The sequence below is a fragment of the Podarcis pityusensis genome, assembly GCF_964106645.2.
Source record: "Podarcis pityusensis genome assembly, chromosome: 5".
Taxonomy (NCBI): Eukaryota; Metazoa; Chordata; class Lepidosauria; order Squamata; family Lacertidae; genus Podarcis; species Podarcis pityusensis.
The window spans coordinates 91,987,013-92,014,181 of record NC_138032.1 but is presented as its reverse complement, the minus strand read 5'-3'; the positions used below and the strand labels follow the sequence as shown (position 1 = coordinate 92,014,181).

Genomic DNA, 27,169 nt, shown 5'->3' with positions numbered 1-27,169 from the left:
TGTATTTACATATGCATGTGTGAATATATGTATAAATATATACACTATATACACACACGTATATATAATATACAATGTGTGTGTGTGTACACATATATATATATATGCACACTATATACATGTATGTGTATATATATATATGTGTGTGTATATACACGTATAAGTATATACGTATATATGTATATATGTGAGTATATATATATATATGTGTGTGTATATACGTATATAAGTATACATGTATATATGTGTGTATATATATATGTATATACGTATATAAGTATATATGTATATATGTTTGTATATATACAGTGTATATGTGTGTATGTATATATACACACAAGGGACGCGGGTGGTGCTGTGGGTTAAACCACAGAGCCTAGGACTTGCCGATCAGAAGGTCGGCGGTTCGAATCCCCACAACGGGGTGAGCTCCCGTTGCTCGGTCTCCAGCTCCTGCCAACCTAGCAGTTCGAAAGCACGTCAAAGTGCAAGTAGATCAATAGGTACCGCTCTGGCGGGAAGGTAAACGGCGTTTCCGTGAGCTGCTCTGGTTCACCAGAAGCGGCTTAGGCATGCTGGCCACATGACCCGGAAGCTGTACGCCAGCTCCCTTGGCCAGTAAAGCAAGATGAACGCCATAACCCCAGAGTCGGTCACGACTGGACCTAATGGTCAGGGGTCCCTTTACCTTTTCTTATATATATACACACACACATATACAATGTACACACACACAAAAGAATATATACATATGTATATACACCCCACCCCCACGATACACACACACATATAAACACCTCCATAGATATATATACACACACACACATATGGTGAGAGACTTAATCTTCATTTTGTGTGTGTATGTGATGTGGCGAGAGGCTTCACCCATGCAGCCTTGTCTTTGCTATTCGCGGTATTTATCTTGCTAGGTTAGCTTAAAAAAAAAACACACCAAAAAAAAAATCACACACACAAAACATCCGACACGGCTTCCACTTGAGTGCAGGAAGTTCCTGCAACCAATTGGAAGCTGCGCCTTGGTTGTTGAACATTTCGGAAGCCAAATGTTACGTTCGACAACCGACAAAGCTTACGTTCGACAACCGAGGTTTGAATATCCAATTCAAATTTTCACAGCATCAGCTGAATTTGATGAAACAAAGAAGTGGATATGGTGTCATTAGAGCACTGGTGAGTCTGGCCCCCAAACCCCTAGATGACTTTCAGTGCTTTCATTACGATTAGGAGGAACATATGGCCAGCCAGATGTTGGACCGTGGTTCCTGATGTTCCTTACCATAGGACACGCTTGCTAGGAGTTAAATCCTACAACATATGGAGGGTTACAGGGTCCCCATTGCTGATGTAGATGTAGTACCCCTACTCATCATTTTAAACATTGAGCAGGATACCATGTTTGATAGTTGCCAAAAACTACCAGGAGGTCCAGAAGCATTAATAGGACTTTTATTTGCCTACACCAGGATGTTGAATACTGTTTCAGTAACAAAATGCAGCTGGAAATCAGATTATGGAAAATTCCAAAATCCAAGTGTAACCACCTGCTCAATGAGCACCTTGTTTCCAAAGACTTTATTTTTTACCAGCTAATGCTTGGAATAATCTTGAGGGTTCCATAGAGGCAGGGACAGACTAGAATAAGAATAAGTATAAATTAGAGGGAAAATAAAAAGTTTGCTTCCAAGAGCATGTTTCTTGTGTTGATATACAGAAAGGGAGGCCAAGGGCTATCTGGGGAAAGCTCCTTAGAACTAAACTGATGCAGAAAAGAGGCAAATGATTCATTGGCATGGCCTTTGTCTTAAAGCCTAAACGGAGGATCTTGATAACAAGGTACAAACATTTTAATGGAAGAGAGCTATTAATAAAAGGTGTAGCTCTTCCTAGTACACAATAGTGATGTCAAAAGTATGTTGGCTTGAGTCATAGTATCATAAGGTGAGTAAATCAAATTGTATATTGTATATAGGAGTCTTATAGTTGGGATGGAAATAATTCCGTCATGATTAGTGATAGAAAATGAAAAACAGAAAGGCCTCTCATCTCTTAGGTATGTGTAGCAAAAATTGCACAATTGACTGGAAAAAAACAAGCCTAATTTTTCTCTTTGAACTTCTCATGTATTGATAACATCTTCTGTATGCTTTCCCTTTTTTCTGCACCTTTCCTCTTTTTTAAAGCATATGGCTGAATCAACATGATCTCCTGCTTGAGCTTTACAAACTTTTTAAAATCCATGTCCATTAGGAACAGAAGGGAAATTGAAGAACTACAGTCCATTTTAAAGATATTGGTCATTGTGTTATAGCTTCAGAGGACATGTGTTTTTATTTCGTAGTGGGGTTATGAATGTTGAGTGAAGTCAATTTAAAACCAGGTATACTTATTTGATTGTATAAGGCTTTTCTAAAATACCCCTTTTATTAAGGATTTTTAGTTGTATATTCCAGCTAATGAATTAAACATCAGAATTAATACACTTTTTTCAGTTCTTGCAGTGTTGGATCAGTGAGAACGGTTTAATGGTGATCCAACTTTTCAAGCCAAGTAATAATAATAATAATAATAATAATTTATTATTTGTACCCCGCCCATCTGGCTGGGCTTCCCCAGCCACTCTGGGCGGCTTCCAAAAAATATATTAAAATACTCTAATACATCAAATATTAAAAGCTTCCCTGAACAGGGCTGCCTTCAGATGTCTTCTAAAAGTCTGGTAGTTGTTGTTCTCTTTGACATCTGGTGGGAGGGCGTTCCACAGGGAGGGCGCCACTACCGAGAAGGCCCTCTGCCTGGTTCCCTGTAACTTGGCTTCTCGCAGTGAGGGAACCGCCAGAAGGCCCTCAGAGCTGGACCTCAGTGTCCGGGTAGAACAATGGGGGTGGAGACGCTCCTTCAGGTATACAGGACCGAGGCCTTTTAGGGCTTTAAAGGTCAGCACCAATACTTTGAATCGTGCTCGGAAACGTACTGGGAGCCAATGTAGGTCTTTTAAGACCGGTGTTATGTGGTCTCGGCGGCCGCTCCCAGTCACCAGTCTAGCTGCCGCATTCTGGATTAGTTGTAGTTTCCGGGTCACCTTCAAAGGTAGCCCCACGTAGCCGCTCCCAGTCACCAGTCTAGCTGCCGCATTCTGGATTAGTTGTAGTTTCCGGGTCACCTTCAAAGGTAGCCCCACGTAGAGTGCATTGCAGTAGTCCAAGTGGGAGATAACCAGAGCATGCACCACTCTGGCGAGGCGGTCCGCAGACAGATAAGGTCTCAGCCTGCGTACCAGATGGAACTGGTAAACAGCTGCCCTGGACACAGATTTGACCTGCGCCTCCATGGACAGCTGTGAGTCCAAAATGACTCCCAGGCTGCGCACCTGGTCCTTCAGGGGCACAGTTACCCCATTCAGGACCAGGGAATACTCCACACCTGCCCGCCTCCTGTCCCCCAAGAACAGTACTTCTGTCTTGTCAGGATTCAACCTCAATCTGTTAGCCGCCATCCAAGTTGGCTGCAAGAGTACTTCAACATAGAACCCATGGACCTTGTCATATGCAAGGTGGGGGGACTGAGGCCAAAATTTGATAACCTCCCTGCAAGCCCTCATGGTGCTTTCCCAAAGCCAGCTAAGCAAGGTGTAGGATCTTTGGAAGGAAACATGAGGCTCCGGCACAGTCCTAGAGCTCTTCCAACTTATTCCCAAAGCTGGGAAACTGCTAATTAGGCTTGGGAAGGAGGTGAGAGACCTCTGGGGAAGAGGTGAAAGGACTCTAACAGTGTCCTAGATTCCTCTCACCACCTTCCCAAAGCCCACCGCCTTGCTTACCTGGCTTTGGGAAGGCAGCATGAGGGCTGTGGGGCATGTGCCAAATATTGCCGAAAGCTGCATGCATCCCTTGGACAGTTTGTTGGACTGCCCTGGTTTAAGCTGCTGTTTACATTTAAGGAAATGAACTCTGAACTATTCAGACCTGCTTACTTGGTGGTTATCATTGGTTACTGTTAGAATTGCTGTTTATATCGTTCAGATTTTCTATTGATGAATACCACCATTTATTTATTTACAGTACTGTGCTATATTATACAAAACTATTCAGAAGTAAAAACAAAACACAATGGGATTGCTGAGTGTATATGTGTGTGTGTGTGTGTGTGTGTGTGTGTGTGTGTGTGCGCGCGCGTGTGTGTACACACACACACACACACACACATTTCCACTGATGCATTGCTTTTTTAGTTTTGCAAATAAAATGAAATCACAAAATAGTTTCCAGCATTAAAATAAGGCAACAAACATGATAAAATAATCAGACAATAGCTAATTCTTGTTAATTATACTTTACGGTTAGGTAGAAAAGGGCAAGGAGGAGTAAGTAGGCAGAAAGCAAAGCAATACAGTGGTACCTCGCAAGAAGAATGCCTCGCAAGACGGAAAACTCGCTAGACGAAAGGGTTTTTGGTTTTTTGAGTTGCTTCGCAAGACGATTTTCCCTATGGGCTTGCTTCGCAAGACAGAAACGTCTTGCAAGTTTGTTTCCTTTTTCTTAACACCGTTAATACAGTTGCAACTTGACTTCGAGGAGCAACTCATAGAACGAGGTGTGGTAGCCTTTTTTGAGGTTTTTAAAGACTTTGGTGATTTTTGAAGCTTTTCCAAAACTTTCCCGACACCGTGCTTCGCAAGACGAAAAAAATCGCAAGACGACAAAACTCCCGGAACGAATTAATTTCGACTTGCGAGGCACCACTGTATCCTTTTCGTGGTCCATCCAGCAAGCAGCAGTTGAAACATCTCCACTTTGGGCATTTTCTTTGAACAGTCCACACATTAAGGAACTCAGTTCATTTTACATCTTTCCTGGTTTTTCATCTGTGTTGTCAGTTACTTGACTAATACAGTTCTAGTACGTTCGTCAATTCTCCTTAGGTTCCTATAGTGATCTCAGTTGATGACATGGTGCAGTATGTTCCAGAATCTCAAGAGTATTGTGTGAAACAAGTGAAGTGCTCAACAGTGTATAAAATGTAAAAGGTTTAGTGGTAATGATACATTGAAATTTAAAAATGTTACATATTTCTAGAAACTTAGTTTGATCTGTCTGGAGCAGAAATTAAGAAAATGGTGGTGTACAATCAGGCCTGGTGGTTTGAAGAAAGCAATGAAAGGAATACAATACCGTTCCCTTCTGCCAAACCAGTTGTGTGGAGGGAAGCAAAACATTGTAGGTCATTGCACTCCCCCAAGCTGGTACCCAGCAATCTCTCTTCTTGATAGAAGTGGCATGAATGCTTGGAGCATTAGTCATACTTGGTCTGTAATTTTATTTACTTACACACCGTATATAGCACTGATTTTATTCTCTTTGTAGATTTCCCTTTCTTGCTTATTTTATGTATAGGTTTTACTTTATCTTTGATAATGGCAATATTTGTGATGCCATTTTTTGAATTTTTTTATGTAAAAAAAGATTAATCAAAGGAAATTCAGTTTTATTACCAGATATTTTGCTTCATGAGGGGGTCTTTTGGTGCAGGTTTATGGGTAGAATGCTGAATCTACATTTATTTGATCAAGCATGTCTTTATATGTAAGCTCTGTAAGACAGCTTACATATAAAATAATGAAATACAATTAAATTAGTGCTGCCTATATCCCATCAGCTGTGTAGTTCTGCTCTGGAGTGGCACCACCCCATCCAGATGTTAGGTTGCTTTGTCTGATTCCCATCTCACCTAGTTGTTGGAAGTTGAGTAATCGATTGCCTTGTTCCATCTCCTCCCCACCCCCGTTACATTATCAGTGGCAAAGATGTGTTCATGGGTGGATAATCTGTGGCCCTCCAGATGTTGTTGAGCAGCATCCTGGGAGCTGCTTTTCATTCCCTGGTATAGTTGAATGAACCAAGTCTAGGAGACCCAAATTCGAATACTTGTTTGACAATAAACTCATTAGGTAATGTTGGGGCAGTCATGTTCTCATTCTCACCATACTGCTAGTATAAAATCACTCAGACAACTATGTGTGTTCTTCTGAACTTCTTGGAGAATGACTGAATAAATAGGTAATAACATTTGTTATGCTTTTTAAAAATGAAATTTAGCAGTAACAGCTAGCAAATTTATTCAGGGTGTGTATATCATATATATTTTTTTATCTTTGTTCCTATAATGTCAATATTTTAAAACTATTTGAACTGTTAATGTCCATCCTTATGGCAGGGGAATCCTCTGCACTTTACTAATTGTATTCATATGTTGTGTGAATATTTTTTTTTCATACTGTGCACTCAGGTTTAGAAACTGAGATATGAAAGCTAGGAGCTAAATGGCACCTTAAACCTAGGATATGGGTGCAACAATGGAATGTCTAGGCACCCTTTTTAATAACAAGAATACAAAGCTGAAAATGAATGAACTGCAGCTAAAATACTATGTTCATTTTTCACATGGTCTAGTCCTCATCTGAAGACTTCAAAAAACAAAGTTATGCTTCCTCTGCCCCCCCCCCCGCCATATTCTTAAGGGGGTCCCCTTCTGCAGCCTTCAGAGAGTGGCTGGAAGTGGGGAGGCAGAAAAAGACCCTCCTTTCCTTCCACTCTGCAGAGAAACCCTCAATTCTCCCCACACCCCCTTTCCTTCATATAAACAGTGCTTTTTTTCCCTTAAAAATGTTTAGGGGTACTCTCATTTTCCCACTCATATTGAAATACTGCCCCTCAATGAGGCCAAACTTAGATTCATAAAATGTTCAGGGTATGCATTCCCCACGCCCCCCCCCCCCAGAAAAAAAGCACTGCGTATAAACATATCTTTTTGGCACCACAATTAACACAAATTAAGGCCTGTGCAACTAATGGCAAAGACACCCACCTTGAGTGTCCAGTTCGCAAACCTAAGACTTAAGGGCCTTTCAATGATCCCACTCCAAAATTTGTTTTGATTTTAAGCATCACTATGTGACTGAGGTAGGGACGCGGGTGGCGCTGTGGGTTAAACCACAGAGCCTAGGACATGCCGATCAGAAGGTCGGCGGTTCGAATCCCCACGACGGGGTGAGCTCCTGTTGCTCGGTCCCTGCTCCTGCCAACCTAGCAGTTCGAAAGCATGTCAAAGTGCAAGTAGATAAATAGGTACCACTCTGGTGGGAAGGTAAACGGCGTTTCCGTGTGCTGCTCTGGTTCGCCAGAAGCAGCTTAGTCATGCTGGCCACATGACCCGGAAGCTGTACGCCGGCTCCCTTGGCCAATAAAGCTCCACAGTCGGTCACGACTGGACCTAATGGTCAGGGGTCCCTTTACCTTTACCTTTATGTGATTGAGGTAGATAACACTTTAACATGCACTACTTAGACCATCATAACTAACTGGCTAGTATATTTCAAATTAAAAGCACACCATACATTAAAAGTACATTAAACAAGGCAACTAAAACCTAAACAAAGCATGTTGGGTTTAAAAGAAAAGAAAGTGTTCAGGTTCCCAATCCATGCACGTTTTACTTGGGAGGAAGCCCCATTGAACTTGGTTGGGATTTACTTCTGAGTCACAGTGGCAATTTTAATCTGAAATCTTAGGCGCAGTACTGCGCCCAGAGCTCAGAAACTGCTCACATTTATAAAATTCCCTGTTGCAAAACGCGCCTAGAACAATGGGAGTTTTGAACGCTGTGTGCACTGCAGTATAATCCTCTGATGAAGGGTGGTTAAGAAAAAAATACATTAAATAAATAACCAAAACAGCTTGCAGGGCTGATCCTATTCATTGTGTGATCCTATTACTTCGTTTCCCATGGCAGCATAGTCCATTCTCTCTGTCCTCCAGATCCCACTGCCTTCAGATGTTGCTCAGTGGGCTCCCTGTAGTTTAACCTCTACTCAAGTTGACAGAAGCATTTTAAGGGTGCACAGGTTCTGCCCAGCCTGTGTGAGGTCTTGTCTTAACAGCAGATAGAGAGAGGCTCAGCTACACCCACTGATATGAAACAATTGCATTGTGATGCAAAAATCATTGTACTGGGAAAACAGAGACGGTGCTACTTGCTGTCGGTTGTCTTGGCGTGTGGAGTATTTTTGAATCCTCTGGGATTTGCACAAAGGTGGATTGTAAGACAGTTGGAACAGCTTATAGGTTTGTGTTGAGGAACTGAAAATCCTCTCTCCCATTTTTTGCTCAGCAGTGGTATTATGGTATTTTAATCCACTCTGAAAAGAATAATAGGGATATTTAGATGGGTGACCTTGTGCAGTGGGTGAACATATGAGGAATAGTGAGATTGTGCTCAGAAGCCATTCTTCATGCTCCCACTAGCCATTCCCCTCTCTCATGGCCTTGTGTCTATGAAGGGGGGGAGCTCTGTGACAACATTGTGCATGTGTAGTGTTCCTTTCACGCAGAGGCCGAATGCACAGCCACCATAAGTAGGTGGCCAGCTGATGCCCTGGAGGGACATGGCTTCTCTGTGCCATCCCATCCCATTTCCTCCTCGATATATAATGGTGCTTATCTGAAGCACTATTCAAAAATCTGGCTAAAAGTTGATTATATAGGCAAATACTTGGTTACAACAATAACACTTTATTGCGGTCGTAGACCAGCATAAGGAGGGAGGGGTTAGGTTTCTTACGTTTGCTGTGTTATACCTACAGGCTTCTCTGTGTTTTATAACAGTTGGGGGAAAAGGTATTTGCTGGCACTTCTGTACTAGCATAATTGTTTGCGTAGTTCATACTGCTCTTCAGCTAGACAAATTTCTGAAGGCTGGGATTATTGAGTGACAAGGTCAAGACAAATACAAAGAATTCTTTAGAGTGTATTGGATTTCAGGAAGCAAATAAAGAATGGTCTGTATTGTTTTTCATATATGAATGGAAGGGAAGTTTATTAGTTTTCTATCAATGCATACATTTAAAAGATATATTAAATGTAAACATATTAAATGTAAAAAATGTACTGTTTAATTGTGGTTTTATAGTTGCAGTTACCTATAATTTGAATCAAAACTTTGAATAAAGAGCACTGAATTTATTTTCAAACACTATTAAATAAGAGGATTCCAAATTCTGATAAAAGTATCACATCTTTTGTCTCTTTTGTTCTAATATATCATAGTTGGGTCATAAGGGCAATACCTATGTTTTATCTACCTAGTCTCTATTTTTAGTATCCCTGCTAAGTAACTCTAGGCTCTAAGCATTTAAGGTGCCCTGCACAATATGCTCCTACAAAAGCTTCTGTACAAGCCTAGATGTTGATTGTGGTCCAACTTCATTTTGACTCTTATGCTCATGCCCGTTTAATCATTTGGGGCATTTCATGTATAACTAGCAAGCAAACCATTCCTGTGGATGTTTAGATAAAGTTATTGTAAATCTCCCATAAATTCTGAGTGAAATCAATAAATTTAAAACATTTGTAGCATTGTAGCCTTTTGGGAGGAATTCAGTTCCTGCCCCTGAGGCAGCATAGCAATGCATATAGCTTGAGGCAAAATCTGGTCCAGATGTGTGCTCACTGTGGTAGACCTACTTGACGTGCTGCAGGAGGCCTACACTGTGGTTTTCACAAGAAGTCTTCATAGATGTTAGCATTTCATGTGCTGAGGAATATAAACACCTAATTTAGACTCTATCAGAAGTAAGTGGAACACAAAATTTAAACTCAGATTGCAGCTTCTGGATTGGAAGGCAGTTTTACAGACATTTATATCTGCTTCATTAGATACTTGATCAAGACTAATCCAGCAAAGGATACTACATAGAACATATCAAACGCCTGAGTGCTTTAAGTACTTTGACATATTGAGTGAGACCTGCAGCTAGAGATACAGTGATTAGAACACCTTTATGGAGGGAGAGCCAACTGGGTTTTTAAAAAATATATTATTTAAAAAAATTTATTGAGAGTTTTCCACATAAGATACAGTAAACATCCCCAAGTAGGACTGGAAAACACACCTTCAATTCTATGGAAAGTTGTTGTCCATCAGTGGAGACCAGGCTTCTCCAGCTTGGAGTATGTGCTGTACATTGGGCAAAGGCTGGTGTAATGAGCTCAGCGGGCCAATGGTGTGACTCAGTAGAATAGAAATCCTAAATAGAAATAGAAAGCACAAGAGTTTTGATGTAAACACTGTTTTCTTCTTCTTAAAGGTGCCATACGAAACGCTGAACAAACGTTTCCGAGCTGCTCAGAAAAACATTGACCGAGAGACCAGCCACGTAACTATGGTTGTAGCAGAGCTGGAGAAGACGCTGAGCAGCTGCCCAGCTGTGGATTCTGTGGTTAGTCTCCTTGATGGAGTAGTTGAAAAACTCAGTGTTCTGAAAAGAAAGGTAAGTTGGGTGGCTTTAAAAGAGGATTAGACAAATTCATGGAGAAGCAGAGGGCTCTCAGTTGCCACAAGCTGCAGTGGCTATGCTCTGCCTCTACAGTCAGAGGCAGCAAAGTTTCTGAATGCCAGTTGCTGGAAACCATGGGAGGATAAGACGTCTGGTTGGCCACTGTGAGAACAGGATGCTGGATTAGATGGGCCATTGGCCTGTTCCTGCAGGCTACTCTTATGTTCTTTAGGAGCTATGCCAAGAAAGAGATTACATCATAAACACAAGGACTTACTAAGAGGTGTCATCTTTTAAAAGGTCTAGGAAGCTACAGATTTGTTTTTGATGAAAACTTAACTTCTAAATGTTCGTTTAAAAAGGTTAATATTCTTCAGCCCCCAAATGACCTAACAAGGAACTCAACGTAGAAGTAACATGCAGAAAAAATGAGGAGTAAACCAGGTTGGAAAAATGCAAATCCTTTTTGCACATAAAACCAAAATCATGTATTTGCATTGCTTACCCCCACCCCAGCAAGGTGGAGAGCTTTTAAGATTTTAAGCTCTTCTGCCTGCTTACCATGTGATGCCTTCCCAGAACCCAGTATGCAAGCCTGGGAGCTTTTAAGCTCGCTGCCTTCCATGTGCTTAATTTGTGTGATATCAGCTGGTTGGCCACCAAGCACTGAAGTTGCAGTCGTGCAAGTTAAATGTGTGCAGATTGTGAGTCGACTGTACATAGTGTTGCACAGGTTCTGGACCATAATTCAGCACAATTGTGGCTGTAGTTAAGCCCATTGATTTAAGTGAGATGTGTCTATCTTTGTATTGGATTCGGGTTATAAATTTTTGATGGGAACATTTCACGAGGTTCTGGTCCCACCAATATTTTAACTATACGTGTATGATGACTGCAAAATAAGCACCGTGTGTTACTGAAAAGTCATGTTCTGCCCTTTGTCAGAAGCCTCAGCTTCCTTTGTTAAACAGTTGCACATTCATGGTATGACAGTTGATTCCTCCAGTATCTCCTTTAATTACAAGGATGTCAACAAATAAGTGGTAAATGGTAATAATGGCTGTTTGTGTGTGTCCCATAGTCCTGGGTAGAATAGAATATGTTTCAGCTATGTATTAATACTGTGACTTGACTGTTGCTGTCAGGAGCTCGTCTTACTCTCGAGTAGGACCCTGGCAGAGACACATGCCCGACTGGCATGTTCTCTCCCTCCTGGTCGATCGTTTGGGAGCTTCAAAAGCTTTCTTCAGCCCGAACATCACAGTGACCAATGCCAACAGACATCGGCCCACTTAGGGATCCGCAGAGTCTTCGCAGCTTGCGTAACAGACCTCAACAACTCAGCATTTTGGCTAATCTACTTTATTTACATATAAACTCACACGGAGCACTGCAACATGGCTCCCTCTCTCTCTAGCATCAGACAGCAAAGAGAAAAAGAACAAAGGACGATAGTCCCACTTCACGGAACACAGTAACACAAACATCCTGTCTCCGTCACTTCCCACTCTGTGGAGTCAAAACATACACCGTCATGTGATAGACAAAAATCCCATGACTGCAATCATGGAGCAGGAATTCTAACGGTTGCCAGGGTGGGGTGAGGATGCTGTATTTCTTAGTAGGTTGTATATATTATTCTACATTTACATGGTAGAAAATGTGAAATGTGGAGTACAGACCTGTTCAATGTAACTTCTGACTGAATGATGGGTTTCTTGATATAGGCAGTGGAATCAATCCAGGCTGAAGACGAGAGTGCAAAGCTATGCAAGCGCAGGATTGAACATCTCAAGGAGCACAGCAGTGACCAACCAGCTGCTGCTAACATGTGGAAGAAAAAACGCATGGATCGTATGATGGTGGAGCATCTCTTGCGATGTGGCTATTACAATACAGCTGTAAAGCTGGCCAGGCAAAGTGGTATTGAGGTTGGTATTTGCTGTGATGAAGTACAAAAGGCTGCTTTATTTGGTACTGTCTGGAATCTAGATAGCTATCTGCTCCCCCCTTGGCTACTTTCAGTTATTAGATTGTTATTACTACTGCTTATCTGGAAGACATCACTTTCCTTGAGAAATGAAAGGTTGTCGTGGAGACCTCACAAGGCAATCGTTCAGTGCTGGGGTGCCTGCTGAGTCTTTAAGGCTGGGAGACTAGATCCTGATTTTGGGGGAGGGGGTGATGTTATGGAGGCAGCTTTCTCTTGGGGTCAGGCATGATAAAGCATGGTAAGCCACAAGGCGGAAGCAAACTCTCTATGTTCACTGCCTTGTGTTATTCCTGTATTGCTGGGGGTTGGACTAGATGTCCCACAGGGTCGCTTCCAACTCTGCAATCCTGCAATCATGCCTCTTCTCTTCCCCCATTCTTCACTCCGTATTTGACCCTATGCCTGACGGGATCAGCTATCGAAAACCAAACATAACCAACAAATGGAAGACTACAGCATATCAAAGAGAGTACTAAGCTTGCGTCTTCCTCTCTGTCCTTCAGTTTCCAAGTACAGGAAGGTTTTATACTGGAGAGAAATTGAACATTTTCCTGGCTTGCAGCTTGAAACTGCAGTTCAGAAAGTATTTTCATATACCATTTTAAGTACCGATGCTGTATCTGACTATGTTTCAGATATAAAATAGTAGCAGCTTCTTACTTGGGCATTGGGAATTCTAAGAAACCAAAAAGAATCTGCAGTTTTGAAAGCCTCATTTTTTCCCCTTTTTTTATTATTTTTAAAAAAGTGAACCCAGTTTTCTTAAGTGTATACAATTTCACACATCAAAAAGTGGCCTTTTGTCCTGTGAAATGTTGAAATTTGTAAAGCTTGGGAAGTCCATAATCCCAAGAGAGAATGCACAAGCTCCATCTGTCTTCAAAGACTCACCAGCAGTTTTTCAAGCCAGTCCTTCAGAAATCTGCATTGGCATTTTTAGCTATTGAGCAGAGGAATTAGCACGAATTGTAACATCTTTAACATTATGTCATTAAGGGGGTGGAATGTATTCTCGCTCACTGGCAATTTGATTACCTTCCCAAATAGTGTATTTCTTGTCCAGGTGTGGCTGTTTGTCATAGGTGATGAAGAATTGGGATCCATTTGTATTTGGACCATTATTTGCCATGGAAACAATTCAATGAACACTGTGTTTTAAGTATCCACTCTATTCATCTTCAAATCTTATGCCCCAAAAGCTCTTTCCTCCTTTTCTTTTAAACAAATTTTTAATGGTTTTTATACAAATACAAGAACCATTCAACACTTATCCAGCAGTACATCTAATGGTGTCAGTTTCATCCATTGTCTCCAGATATACGCTTACAAATTCAACATTCAAACAAATTATTTAACGTAACCTCTCCACTGAGAATATTGAGTGATTGGTACAAGGTCTTGATTTTGGTTAATAACATAGTTCCTCCTTTTCCAGAACCTGTTGGATCTTTGGTCTGCACCATAAATCCTTTGATATTCCAGTGAAAAAATACAGCCATTGTAGTAGTTACTTGTGCAGAGTGCCAGAAATTTTTCACAAGCCTTGGGTGCTTTTCCACAGAATAGCTCTCTTTTAATTTATCCCACATCGGTATGTAGGGTCACAGTCATCTTTGCTGACTAGGAATGCAGAGCATATCAGTCAGAAGGGGCAACACCATTTGAATCTTTCAGGATTTCACAGCTCTAAAAAGGTGGGGATGGGACTACAGGCAGCCTTCCTTTGCTCCTCTTTGAAAGGCTCATTCTGCCATCTTGATTCAGTATGGAATCCAATTATATCCACTTAGACAAAAACCTGCTTCTTGGTCTCAGAAATCATCATGCAAAAATTTGGTTTCAATATCATAGGAGTCCAAATGCATAGAAAACGAATAAGTTTCCAAAATACACTGTATATGTAAAAATTCTCATACAGTGTCGACAGCCCCAAGGACAAAGAAGGGGAAGAGTTGAAAAGTGCTCTCAAAGAAGAGATCTCTAAACCTCATTACTGTTTTTCTTTAATTTTTCTTTAAGCAGTAACTATATTACAGTACTCATATTAATAACTTGTTTGTTGCACCTGTAGTATCTTATAGCTTAATTATTTCAAACCTTCTGCTACTGAAGACACTCTGGAGAATAATCCAAAGTCTTTAATCTTACGATTGACATTCTTCTAGTTTACAAAATTTCTCTTCTTTGGTGAACAGTTGTGGAGTTGAGATTTTGTATGGTCCTCTAGACACAGGTCAGGACTTGAAGGTAAAGCGCCCCAAACTTGCCAGAAGCAGGGTTATTTTTTCATGCAATGAAAAGATGCTTTTGGCATTAAGAAATGCACATGGTATTGTGTAATTTGCAGTGCTTGACTTCAAATCACACATCTTTGCCTCTGTTTGTTCTTCTGTATAGGAAAGCAGACTAACTCATCGTGTTTGATAGAGAGGCAGGGGTCCATTTTGTTTGGATATAGACTTCCGTATGTTTGTATTGAATTCCAGTATTTTAAATCAGGTTATTTTAAAAAGGAAATACTTTAAAGCTTGGAACCAGAGCACTGCACAACTAGTTCCACATGTTCAGGGAACTTTAGCTATGTTTCTTGAACAGCAGCCCCCCACCACTGTACATGGCAAACATTCTTTGACACTGAAGAAGTTTTAAAAAGCAGTTCGTGACAGATTATTGGGGCCTATTCCTCAAAGGAAAAAGCTAAGATTCCCTAGACACGCCCAAGCCCTTGAGTGTACTTAAAATAGCTCTTCAGATTTTGCCCAGTATAAATGTTTTACTTTTTTATTTCATAGACATTGACTAGGATTTGGATAAAAATCTTCCTTCATTAAGGAAAAGGAGTTTGACTGTCCTTATGTTGGTGCTCTGCAAATCCCTCCCTTGTCCCCACAAAAAGGAAAAACCTCAATGTTTGGGTCATCTTGAAAAGCTTATTAGTTATCTTAACGAAAGCTGTATATGGTGTCATTCTTCTGGCTCTGGTGAGTAACTACATCGTCTCATTTTTTCTTTCCCTCTCCCACCCTCCTATCTCTGTTTAGGATCTGGTAAATATTGAGATGTTCCTGACTGCCAAAGAAGTAGAAGAATCCTTGGAAAGACAAGAAACGATGACTTGCTTAGCTTGGTGTCATGATAACAAATCTAGGCTCAGGAAGATGAAGGTATGCAAACTGGATGATGCTTTAATTTAATGTAACCTTTATAGGTTGCAAAAAAATTATGCCTGAATGAGCAGAGGTGAATGGATAAACAATAATCACTACCACCAGGAAATGTATTGGTTAAAAATGCATTTAATGTAATCTAGCTTGATTCTTAGAAGTTGTCCCATGTGGTGAAGCTGTATCATGGGCAAAATTTGTTTCCAGTTGATTAAAGTATACTTACTAAATTAACTTTACCTAACAAAACAAGTTTTATAAATCTTGTGTGTAAAAATAACTTGGGCAAGTATATGGAGAAGTGCAGGGCTTACATAGCTACAATTTTGTATTCTACTGAGAAGTTTTCTATAAGCAAAGCTCAAGTTTTATAGTAGGAAAATTGAATTGGGTACGAACAGATGTAATTTCATATTGGGGAAAGGTGTCTTTGGTAGAAGTTTGTTTCTGGGCAGCATAACCACATGCAGTTACATTTCCTTGCTTTAAAATAATTATAGTGCTTTAAAAAGTGTTGAGTGCACTTAACATAGGTAATCCTTGTTTTTACAGCATTCCTCTAAGGTAAGTCAACATTATCTACACATTGCAGATAGGCAAGCCACTGTCTACTTCAGCTCCCTAAGGCCACCTAAGGAGTTCTTGGCAGAGACGATGATTGAAACCAGGTACCTCTTGATCCATGGCTGTGTCTTAGCCAGAAGTGGTGTGTGTGGTGCTGCAGAGCCAAGATCCCAGTACCGGCATCCCTGTTGTTTACCTGGATGGGAATGTGGCGAGGCAGTTTTACTAGTGAGGCTGCTGGTGTTCACACACAGCCTCCACTCCGTCCCAGCACCATCTAGGTAAAAAGTAGCAATGCCAAGTTAGCAGGGCGGCTCTGCCCCACCACATGCTGGTGTGGTGTAAAGCAAACATTGGTACTTGCCATGATAAGTTCTTTCTCTGTAGAGGAGGAAAAGGATCCTGTGTGGGTTGTCACCGCCCACCTCTCCACTGGCAGAAAGTCAAATTTTTGAGGGGGTACACCTGGTGGGCAGGGCACCCCCCCCCAGTCAATTCAGCTTCCTGCTAGCTCCACTGAAGGTTGCTCTTGCCAGGAGCTCCAAGCACTGCAAAAGAGAGAAGGTGGGAACACCATTTTGAAAGGCATTTTCCTTTGATCTTTTGTTTGCTTTGTTCCTGGATCATCTTTCTACTCCCGCTCCTCTTCTGCCTGCCTCTTTTTCACTCACTCCTAGCACCATCGATCTCTCCTCTTCTTCCTTCAGGTATCCCTTTTCTTTGGCCTTTCAGGCCTACAGCCCTTGGAGGCTTCTGGACCTTCCATGGTGGGGAGAAAGTTTCAGAAAGGGGTGAAAAGCGACGGAAGGGCTTTTTGCCAAGGAGGAGAGCTGCTTAGGAGGATGGAGCTCTCTGTGGACTCATCAGAAGAGTCGTTGGGATCCCGGGCAGGGCAGACAATGGACATCGTAGCCTGGACCAAGGGCTCTGCCTCAACACCTTTGGCAGACAAGTAGCAGCCTTGGGCTCAGTGTTTAGGTCAGCAGGAGCCCCTCTGAGTTCCTTCTCCTTGGTCAAATGCTTCTTGGCAGTGCTGCTAATACTGCCCTGGGATCTTTGGGTGAAGGGTGGTATACTACTGCTCCTACTACTACTAAAGTGCACAGGTTCCCCACCTAGGACCTCCATATGGTACTGAAGGTGCTCACTGGTCTCCCCCACCCCTTTGAGCACCTGCAGATGGTACCTCTGAAGTTCCTGAGATGCAAGGCTCTCTTCCTAGCGGCTATCACCTCAGCCCGGCAGGTATTGTAGATTGCAGCCCTTTCTGTCCACAAGGAGTTATGTATTATTCCGAAGGAGTCTGCCACGCTGTGATTAGACCTTCATCCCAAAGGTTAACTCCAACCTCCACAAGGCTCAAGAGGTGGTCCTCCCTTCCTTCTGCTCAAAGCCCAGGTCCGCTAGGGAGAAGGAATGATACTCTCTAGATGTGTGAAGGCCCATCAGGATTTAGTTCAGGTGCACAGTGGAATTCCACCTATCAGAATTCATCTTTGTTTCCTTCCAGTCCAGATCCAAGGGACACAAGGCCTCCCCAGCGATATTAGCATGATGGATAAAGGCCTGCATCACCAGGAGCTGTGATGGGTTCCCAGAGGGGGGACGGGCTCCTTCGGGTATCACAGCCCATTTCCACCAGGAGCGCAACCGCCTCAGCGGTATTTCGGACCCAAGCCCCTCTGGGTGACATATACAGGGCAGCCATCTGGTTCTCATGTCCCACCTTCATGAGGCATTACTAGCTAAACATTTACAACTCAGCCAAGGCCTCCTTTGGGAAATGAGTGCTTCAGTAGGTGGTGAACACCATTACCCACAGTTACCCAGTCTGGTAATTGCTGAGATACAGCCCACACAGGATCCCCCCTACTAAAAGAAAAGTAAATGTTGGTACTTACCGTGTTAAGTTCCTTCTCTGTAGGGAGAAAGGGGATCCAGTCTTCCCAAGTGACCACTGTGGGGGGAGGCCATTGGACACAAAGAGCTGAGGGTCGACCGGGGGTTACAAGAGCAGTGGACTCGTAATCTGGTGAACCAGGTTCGATTCCCTGCTCCTCCACATGCAGCTGCTGGGTGCCCTTGGGCTAGTCACACTTCTCTGAAGGCTCTCAGCCTCACTCACCTCACAGAGTGTTTGTTGTGGGGAAGGAAGGGAAAGGAGAATGTTAGCCACTTTGAGACTGCTTCGGGTAGTGATAAAGCGGGATATCAAATCCAAACTCCTCCTCCTCTTCTTTTTCTTGGGACTGGGCCTCAGGAACAGAGTGGTATATCCCACTGTGGGGCAGCTGAGTACCTTTCTCCTAACAAGTTGTGTTCCTTTTCCTTCCTGTCCTGTTAAGTTGTTTAATTTTTGGCTATACAGTTACTTGCTTAAGCACGAATTGAACTGGTGAGGGGGTTTCCCCGCCCACCAGGCGTGCCCTCTCAAAAGTGTGACTTCCTGCCAGTGGAGACGTGGGCAGTGACAACCCACATGGGATCCCCTTTCTCTCTCCAGAGAAGGAACTTACCATGGTAAGTGCCAACATTTGCTTTGCCACACCAGCTCTTTGTTTTGCAAATTCTCGGTACAGTCTAGTTGCATGCAGAAACCTTACTGCCCCAGGTCCTGTCGACTTTGGCAGTATAGGATTTCAGTGGCATACAATCATTACGTAATGTTTTATTGAAAAAGATGAGCAGAAGAGAGCAGAATATGAATGTGTAGTGTCCTTTAAATTCATGGGGCAGGGGATTCTTTATAGTGCAGTATGCAGTTAACTATAGTGCAGCCCACTCCCCAAGTATAAAATTGCAGGATATGTGATCCTGAAGCTGTAACTTGCCACAGTGGTTGAAGGAGGGGACCTGCCATAGCAGTACAGACATGTGATAATGTCTGGTGCAGTGCAAGTTGTAGCATTTATGCATAAATACACACGTTGCTAAAATGGGACACGGGTGGCGCTGTGGGTTAAACCACAGAACCTAGGACTTGCCGATCAGAAGGTCGGTGGTTTGAATCCCCGCGATGGGGTGAGCTCCCGTTGCTCGGTCCCTGCTCCTGCCAACCTAGCAGTTCGAAAGCACGTCAAAGTGCAAGTAGATAAATAGGTACCACTCCAGTGGGAAGGTAACCGGGTTTCCGTGCACTGCTCTGGTTCGCCAGAAGCGGCTTAGTCATACTGGCCACATGACCCAGAAGCTGTACGCCGACTCCCTCGGCCAATAAAGCGAGATGAGTGCCGCAACCCCAGAGTCGTCCACGACTGGACCCAATGGTCAGGGGTCCCTTTACCTTTTTACACACGTTGCAGTGTGTTCCTTAACTCTTCCTTCTGCAACTTGGTGCCCTTCAGATGTTTTGTAATGCAACTCCTATCAGCTCCATACAGCATAGTCAGCAGATGGGGCTGGTACAGGTTGTAGTCCAGAACATCTGGAGGGCGTTAGGTTGGGGAAGGGTATTTTAACTCTGCCTTGATGTAAGCAGACTGCAGTTTTAAACTGAAAGAAACTTCAAAAACAGCACCCCTCCACACACACTTACTGATATTTTAAAAAAACTTTAGGCACATGGATAATATTGCAGTGCAATTAATTAATGATTGTATATAAAAAGAGAACATTAGAATCAGTTTTAAGTGAAGGTTAGTTTTAATACAAGCCCTTCACATTGCAATGAACAAATGTTAAGAGAACTTCAGTACGAAGTAATTTGATCTGTTATCACCAAGTACTGTAAGCATTTAACCTGCGGATGACCTCAGTCCATCTAATCCCCCCCCCCCCCCGCCGATGAACAAATGCCTTTAGATTTTCTTTAAATTTTATTAAGTAGTGTGGAATAATAACTTATTCCTGTTCAAAGAGGTGTCATTGAAAGATGCAGATCCTCCTATTTCTGATTGTTGCTTCTCAGAAAGTATTTTCAGTTACGGCACAAAATTCAAATTTAAAATGCAGATAGGTAACACTGGCTAGAAATCAGACCTTAGTCATAGTAACAGGATTTTTAATAGCATTCAATTCTGAGGTGCAAATAGATTTGTTTTTATGCAACTCAAACCTATATTATTATATTATATTATATTATATTATATTATATTATATTATATTATATTATATTGTAATCTAGTGGCACATCATTATTGACATAAACACCAACAAATAGAACTGCATACACCTTAATCCTAAATATATTAACTCAAAACTCCTATTGATTTCAGTGTAACATAATGTAAAGTAAGTATGTCTAAGATCACGGGTTAAATGTGGCCACATCTAAGACCCTGTCTTTTCTTTAATCTTAGAGCTGTCTGGAGTTCAGCCTAAGGATTCAGGAGTTCATTGAACTTATTCGACAGAACAAGAGACTGGATGCTGTCAGGTATGGAAATAGGATGTGCAGAATTTTGTACTGGTTATAATCCTCAATTTCTACATTCCAGTCATGAGTCTCATCCCACTAGGTCTCAGTGATGCCTATTAGACTATATTTGCTCCAAATTGTTTTCCTTGGTTCCTATACCCTATGTGTTAATATAGATACAAGTCATTCCCTCCAGCTGCTTCCTCCTTGTAGTTTCCTGCCCTTTAGCAGGTTTCTGGAGTGCGTCATTGAAGCTATTATCCCCAATACCAAGTGTTCCCGTCGACCAACTATTGTCCTCTTTCCCCATAGGATTTAGTTTAAAGCACTCCTGATCAGGTTTGTGAGACTCTTAGCAAACATATTCTTGCCAACCACTTTGAAGTGCAACGCATTTCTTTCCAGAAATCCTTCCTTAAGGAAGCAGAGACCATGGTCCAAGAAGCTAAACTTTTCCAAACCTAAACTGGAAATATTAGACAGCTAGAAAGGCCTTTGCTGCATGATACGTTAAGACTTGCCATCCTATTTTTCTGCTAGGGACAGTGTTGGTGTTAGTAGTGTTGTAGATGGTAGGATAATGTAACGGCGATGAGGTAGAAATAAGTTCCATCATAGAACATGATGTCAAAGAAGGTGTCAGATACTACACTTGAACACCATTGGGCTAGTGATTAACTATCCCAAGTTACTCAAACTGATGAGGATCAATATTTTTCCCTTCTCAATTGTATCTCAAGTTGCAGATTGATTTAAATACAATAAAAGTAAACTGTGGGAACCATTGAGAATTGATCCAGTCTCTATCATCACTGTTCCCTCTTTGCCATTTGTTGGCGTTGTGCGATATAACCCTTGGAACTTTGATATGAATGTGTAGAGTTCAGTTTGCACGATGAGTCATCGAATAGGCACAATACAGTAGACTATTAGAAGGAGCCATTAGAATATGTGACTTTTCTAGCTGCAAGCCAGCAGGTAGAATGAATTTGCTCAGATAACCTTAGCTAAACACCTATCAGGCCTTGTATTGAGGGAGTCCTGCTTTTTGGAGTTAGATAAACGACTCACTCTGTATTAGTCTAACTCAGTATTCTTAGATTTTTTGTGTTTTTTTCTTTAGACCATTTTAGAGCTGTTGTACAGCACCATTACTGCTTTGTCAAACTGACATGTTGTGTCTCTAAACTAATGCCTTAAAATACAGGCAACTCTCAACTTGCATGTTCCAGGGATAGTGTGTAAAAACCAAATCACTTTTTGTTCAATTGCAGTTGGGATTGCCAAAGTCTGTCTTCCCAGACACCCACCCTCTTTCTGCCCTCTTTTAATTTTTTTTAAAATGACAATAAAGTTGAATGTGTGCAAGTTAAATGCGCCTATGTTGTGAGTTACCTGTATTCAGCAAATTTTTGTTTTTCTTACTCAGCACCGTCTTATCCCAGGACAAGGGGTGCTGCAAGGAAGGAGATTGACGACATACTAGCTGTATTGGTCACACAGAATCAAAAGCAGAGGTTGTGAGATGATTGCATTGAATGGACCAGCTGATGTTCTGAATGCCGGAACTCTTCTTCTGGCACCTGGTTGTTGCCACAACAGCAATTCTTGCTGTTCTGCAACAACGGACTTGACAGCATGTTGGTCCTCATCAGCCCTAACACTGCTACATGAAAATCAAAAGTGTTTCCACACCATTCTTGCTATGGTGGTGACATTGTAGATGAGGGGTGCACACACCCCTCAGTCTCTTGACAATGTTTAGCACTATATTTGAATCAGACACTCCCCAGGACTTGCAACAAAAATTGTGTTTTGATGGATGATCACGGCTCATTGGATTCTCTTCTGGAATAAACTTTGTGGCTCAGACATGTAGTACTTTCATAGATAAGTGAGAAAACTTCCTGGGGTTGTAAGATTTGCTTCAAAAAATGTTTCTCTTTGCAGGTAAGGGTTGGTACTTTTTAAAAAGAACATAAAGCAAATCTTGAGATGCTGAGGATGCAAGCAGAGTAATTTTGCGTTCTGAATTTCAGACATGCAAGGAAGCATTTCAGCCAGGCTGAAGGAAATCAACTGGACGAGGTACGACAGGTGATGGGAATGTTGGCCTTCCCTTCAGATACTCATATCTCTCCTTACAAGGTATGTGTCAATTTAATGAAGCTAAAAAGATGGGCAGAGGATTTTTTTCTTTTTTCGCAGTGTACTGATGCGCTAACGCTTACTGACTCTAAATTGATGCCCATTATTAAATATTGAGGATTTCAAACATGCATTTAACCCGCTTGTTGCTATTGGCAAAACGTTCTGCTAATCTGCTTCTCGATATTGACAGCTGGGAACGGTTGTGATTCCCCGCTGGTCTATTTGAAAGTATTAAAACTGAGATGCACAAAAAAATTCCAGGTTCAACTGGTTGCAGTACATAATTACATTCCCAATACTCAGAAACTATTGAAATATCACAGTCTGCCTTTTGCATTTTTGTGTCTCTGTGTTCCCCCCACAGGATCTTCTGGACCCTGCCCGGTGGAGGATGCTAATCCAGCAGTTTAGATATGATAACTACAGGCTGCATCAGCTGGGGAACAACTCTGTCTTTACTATAACACTCCAGGCCGGGCTTTCAGCTATAAAAACACCGTATCCTTCAGTGCATCACATTGGGGTGCTGAAACTTGGTCCTTAAAAATTCAGTTTTTTGTAGACTACCTGTTTCTTGAGCTGCGTTTGGCCAATTTATGTCCAAATTTAAGACATACGTTTATGCCTTGAATATTTTTAAAAAAAACAACAGAGCAGCCATCTTTCATTGTTTGTGTTCTCCAAAATGCAGATCGCACGACACACAGGCTCTTAATCTTGATATAAATTGGGATTTTATTTAATTTTTTTGTAATATAAGAATTCAGAAAGGACTCATTCATTTTTACGTCCTTGGTAAAAAAAGATGAGCAAGCCTGAGCCATCGGGTGTCTTGGCCGCTGTTTTAGTGAGCTGAAAATTTAACAGGTTTAGGAGGCTCAGAAGTATACAAAAATAAAACTTGAAATCAACATCTGCACCTGCAGATCCACTTTCTTCATATAAGCCTAAAAGCCGTCTTCTGTAACAGATGAGTTCTCTGTTCAGTGTTTGTTATTCAAATATGTAATTTATCTATTATCCTTTAACTCACTTTTAAATAGACAATGTTATAAAGAGGATGGCAGTTCCAAAAACCCTGACTGCCCTGTTTGTAGCAAATCCCTAAATAAGCTGGCTCAGCCTCTGCCAATGGCACATTGTGCCAACTCCCGACTAGTCTGCAAGATTTCAGGAGATGTGATGAATGAAAATAATCCTCCCATGATGCTTCCAAATGGATATGTGTATGGATACAATGTAAGTGTTTTTCCATAGATGTTTCAAACTATTGTGATATACTGTATGTGGCTTCCTAAAACAGGTAATGGCGTTAAATTTGTTTGGAAATAATAATAATTTATTTGTACCCCACTCATCTGGCTGGGTTTCCCCAGCCTCTCTGGGCAGCTTCCAACAAAGATTAAAAATACATTAAAATATCACACATTAAAAACTTTCCTGAACAGGGCTGCCTTCAGATGTCTTCTAAATGTCAGGTAGTTGTTTATCTCTTTGACATCTGATGGGAGGGCGTTCCACGCGGTGGGTGCCACTACCGAGAAGGCCCTCTGCCTGGTTCCCTGTAACCTCACTTGTCGCAGTGAGGGAACTGCCAGAAGGCCCTCGGAGCTGGACCTCAGTGTCCAGGCTGAACGATGGGTGTGGAGATGCTCCTTCAGGTATACTGGGCTGAGGCCCTTTAGGGCTTTAAAGGTCAACACCAACACTTTGAATTGTGCTCGGAAACATACTGGGAGCCAATGTAGGAACTTACTGAACCTTCCAACTTGTAACTTGTACAGCTTTCTGCTTTGCTGAATTCCACAAAAGCCTTCAATAATTTGCTTAGGCCTTTAGTTGATTTCAGCAGAGGACAAAGCTTCAGAAAATTATCTTTGTGGGTTAATGGTAAGAAGTGCAAGACGCTCCCGATGAAATAACTTCTTAATTCTTGAATATGTTGAGCATAATAAAACATTTTGGCACTTTGAGAATTTATTCTCTCTGGGTTTTCTCCTGCATCTAGTTGTCTTTTTGGTTTTGAGCACAGTAATGGGCCCTGAGACCTCAGACTCAATCTAGCCAGCACTGAATGCTGTGATAAGGTGGTTTGTGTGCCTGGCTGAGTGGTGCTCATATGGACTACAGGTGGTTACATTCCCCTTAAGGCAGGCATGGCCAAACTTGGCCCTCCAGCTGTTTTGGGACTACAGTTCCCATCATCCCCGACCACTGGTCCTGTTAGCTAGGGATGATGGGAGTTGTAGTCCCAAAACAACTGGAGGGCCAAGTTTGGCCATGCCTGCCTTAAGGGCTCACATGCAGTTTTGGTCTACTCTTTCATTGTCACTAGAGGCATAAGTAGACTCCGTAGCTCAGAATACCTTTTATTAGCTTAATCTGAGGCGGACAAAGATAGCTTTGCTACAACTTTTGATACCTGTTAACCTCCTGTTTGGATTGCTGGAATGCATTGTACATGGGGACCCTTTTGAAGATGGCTCAGAAACTTCAGTTTGTCTTGCATCTTCATTTGCTCCAAAATAGAGCAGCAAGCAACTGAGACAGATTGATAATGCTCATACACCAGTGCTTCACCAACTTCACTAGCTTTATAGTCCATTTTCAGGTCCAGTTCAAAGGGTTGTTATGAACCGTTTTAAGCTCTGATTGGCTTTGGTTGACAGTTACCAGAAAGATCACCTTTTCCTACCTGCACCTATTCCAGAACTTAAAATCATCTTTCAATGCCCTTCCCTGGATTCCCATCAAAGGAAACTCAACACCTGGAAACTCAGGACCTTTACAGTTGCAGGGCGCCCTCCGTGGAGAAACTTGCCTGGTGCCTACATTGTGAAACCTTTTCAAAATATTCCCAGGCTTTTTAATATTTATATTTTATTGCTTTTTAGATTCTTATGCTAATGTTAACTTGTTGCAAATTTTTACATGGGTTTGATGCATTTCCTAGTTTTATTCTGTGTTAGCATGTCTCTTACTTGATTTAAACCTTTAAACCACCCAAATAAACTTTATTAGGCGATATATAAATATTGTATATAATAATAAAAAAATCAGTCAAAATAGGATTACGAAAAGGCTGAACAGACATTGGCTAGTGTGTGTATATAGCAGTGTGGAGTCTTGGATTGTGTATAGCTGTTGCCAGCTCTTAAAACTTTGCAGTTAAGATAACAGAAACTGAAGAATGGATAAACACTTTATTTCACTCTGGGACTATCATAATTAATCCCTCTTCTTTTTGTTTCAGTCTTTGCTTTCTGTTCGTCAAGATGATAAAGTAGTTTGCCCAAGAACCAAAGAAGTCTTCAACTTCTCACAAGCTGAGAAGGTCTACATTATGTAATTCCCTCGTACATACAATGAAGTGCCGCTGGAATTTGACATAATATATTTTGGCATGACTTGTAGAGAAAGATCTTGAGTGTGGCTAAGAGAGCTGGGGTGGGAATCAGATTGGTTGGTGGCATTTTTTATTGCGACCAAAGATCAATGAACAACAATATACACTCTTAGAAACTGAGGAAGTGTGACTAAAAGGTTGTACTTGGAGGGAACAAATATTGAATGTTTGGATTTTGTTACAGTAATTGGACTTTTCTCAAATAATCATCCAGCAAAAACTCAGCTAAAAAAATGGACAGTTTCACATGAGAAAAAAGTTACAGTGAACCTCAAAGGGCCATTTCACACTTCCAGACCTGTTTTCAACATCACCAATATGTGCCCATGTATGGAAGAACTTATTATTTGAAGGGGCCAAATATGCAAAACTGTGATACATGCACCAGGGAACTGGGGCCAGTCACGGCCTCTGAATGTGTGTCGACCTTGTGGCCTCAGGTGTGTGCACGCACACACGTGCATCTCCCCTTCAAATGTGGTTGTCAGCATGAGACACATAAACTGGAAATAGATTTGCAATGTCAAAAGTGTGATGTAGGTCTGTGTGCTTCCTTTTTCTGTGTTAGCAATTGGCTAAGACCCTTTTGTTTGAAATCCTCTTCCATTCTGCCTTTGAAATGATCCCATGGGCCATAGTAGATGCTTGACGACAACACTAACACAAGGCTGATTTAACTGGATCAGTTAGGAGTTCTTTGAAAAGTACTGCAAGGGTTTATTCTCTTCCAAAAACCCTCCAGACATTGACCATCTTGGGAAGACTGCATAAATACGAAGTAACTGAAAACATTACAGGCACAATGCACTGCTTGTATGTCTGTCCTTCTTCCAGTTGACCATAGTGTTAAAATTCTTCATTTATTAGTTACTATGTGCATAGGATTCAATATCAAACCATTAGTGCTACTGCCTTATTTCTTACTTTGAGAATGTACTCACATAAAGATCAGCTGGTAACCTTAAGTGTTGGGCAAATTTTGAAGATGCCTTGCAGGATTAATTATGTAATTTTAGGGTATTCATTACACAAGAGATTAGTTCAGTTTTAACAGCTGCAAATCACATCCTTATCACTCTCCAAATAAAACCATTGTAGTTGGAAAAAACCATATGGTAGAAGTTTGTATTTAGCATTTATTTTTGCATGTTGATGTTGATTAGCTAATAAAGACTGTAAACACAAA

At 41.6% G+C, this 27,169-nt stretch overlaps 1 protein-coding gene, 3 long non-coding RNA genes and 1 pseudogene across 8 annotated transcripts in view; 2 read left to right on the top strand and 3 right to left on the bottom strand.

Annotated features, from left to right (window-relative positions):
* The window catches only part of LOC308477282, a 19,264-nt gene extending 11,343 nt beyond the window's left edge, over window positions 1-7,921 (bottom strand). Inside the window, exon 1 of the long non-coding RNA XR_013986441.1 lies at window positions 7,790-7,921. This is a non-coding gene — a long non-coding RNA (uncharacterized lncRNA). The remainder of the gene's footprint in view (window positions 1-7,789) is intronic.
* Window positions 1-27,169, top strand: part of LOC308477279 — a 186,284-nt gene that overhangs the window by 97,599 nt on the left and 61,516 nt on the right. The gene's annotated exons all lie outside the window — the stretch shown is intronic.
* The window catches only part of MAEA (macrophage erythroblast attacher, E3 ubiquitin ligase), a 27,854-nt gene extending 685 nt beyond the window's left edge, over window positions 1-27,169 (top strand). The window contains exons 1-10 of one of the 3 annotated variants that reach the window (XM_081005652.1): window positions 5,015-5,037; window positions 10,160-10,342; window positions 12,076-12,279; window positions 15,383-15,505; window positions 16,058-16,069; window positions 20,368-20,444; window positions 22,466-22,574; window positions 22,942-23,075; window positions 23,621-23,816; window positions 25,831-27,169. In XM_081005652.1, the coding sequence (XP_080861778.1) occupies window positions 10,235-10,342; window positions 12,076-12,279; window positions 15,383-15,505; window positions 16,058-16,069; window positions 20,368-20,444; window positions 22,466-22,574; window positions 22,942-23,075; window positions 23,621-23,816; window positions 25,831-25,926 (1,059 nt within the window). In that variant the 5' untranslated portion in view covers window positions 5,015-5,037; window positions 10,160-10,234 and the 3' untranslated portion in view covers window positions 25,927-27,169. Of the gene's footprint in view, window positions 1-5,014; window positions 5,038-10,159; window positions 10,343-12,075; window positions 12,280-15,382; window positions 15,506-16,057; window positions 16,070-20,367; window positions 20,445-22,465; window positions 22,575-22,941; window positions 23,076-23,620; window positions 23,817-25,830 lie in introns of those variants that run through there. The other 2 variants (XM_081005650.1, XM_081005651.1) reach the window with 2 other exon arrangements.
* Window positions 12,287-15,376, bottom strand: LOC308477267 (peptidyl-prolyl cis-trans isomerase-like 3; annotated as a pseudogene). The gene is made up of 2 exons: window positions 13,758-15,376; window positions 12,287-13,540 (listed from the first exon to the last, which is right to left on the bottom strand). The product of its transcript is annotated as a peptidyl-prolyl cis-trans isomerase-like 3 (transcript).
* Window positions 22,969-23,610, bottom strand: LOC308477327. Its single transcript, XR_013986491.1, has 2 exons — window positions 23,142-23,610; window positions 22,969-23,109 (listed from the first exon to the last, which is right to left on the bottom strand). It is a non-coding gene; the product is annotated as an uncharacterized lncRNA (long non-coding RNA).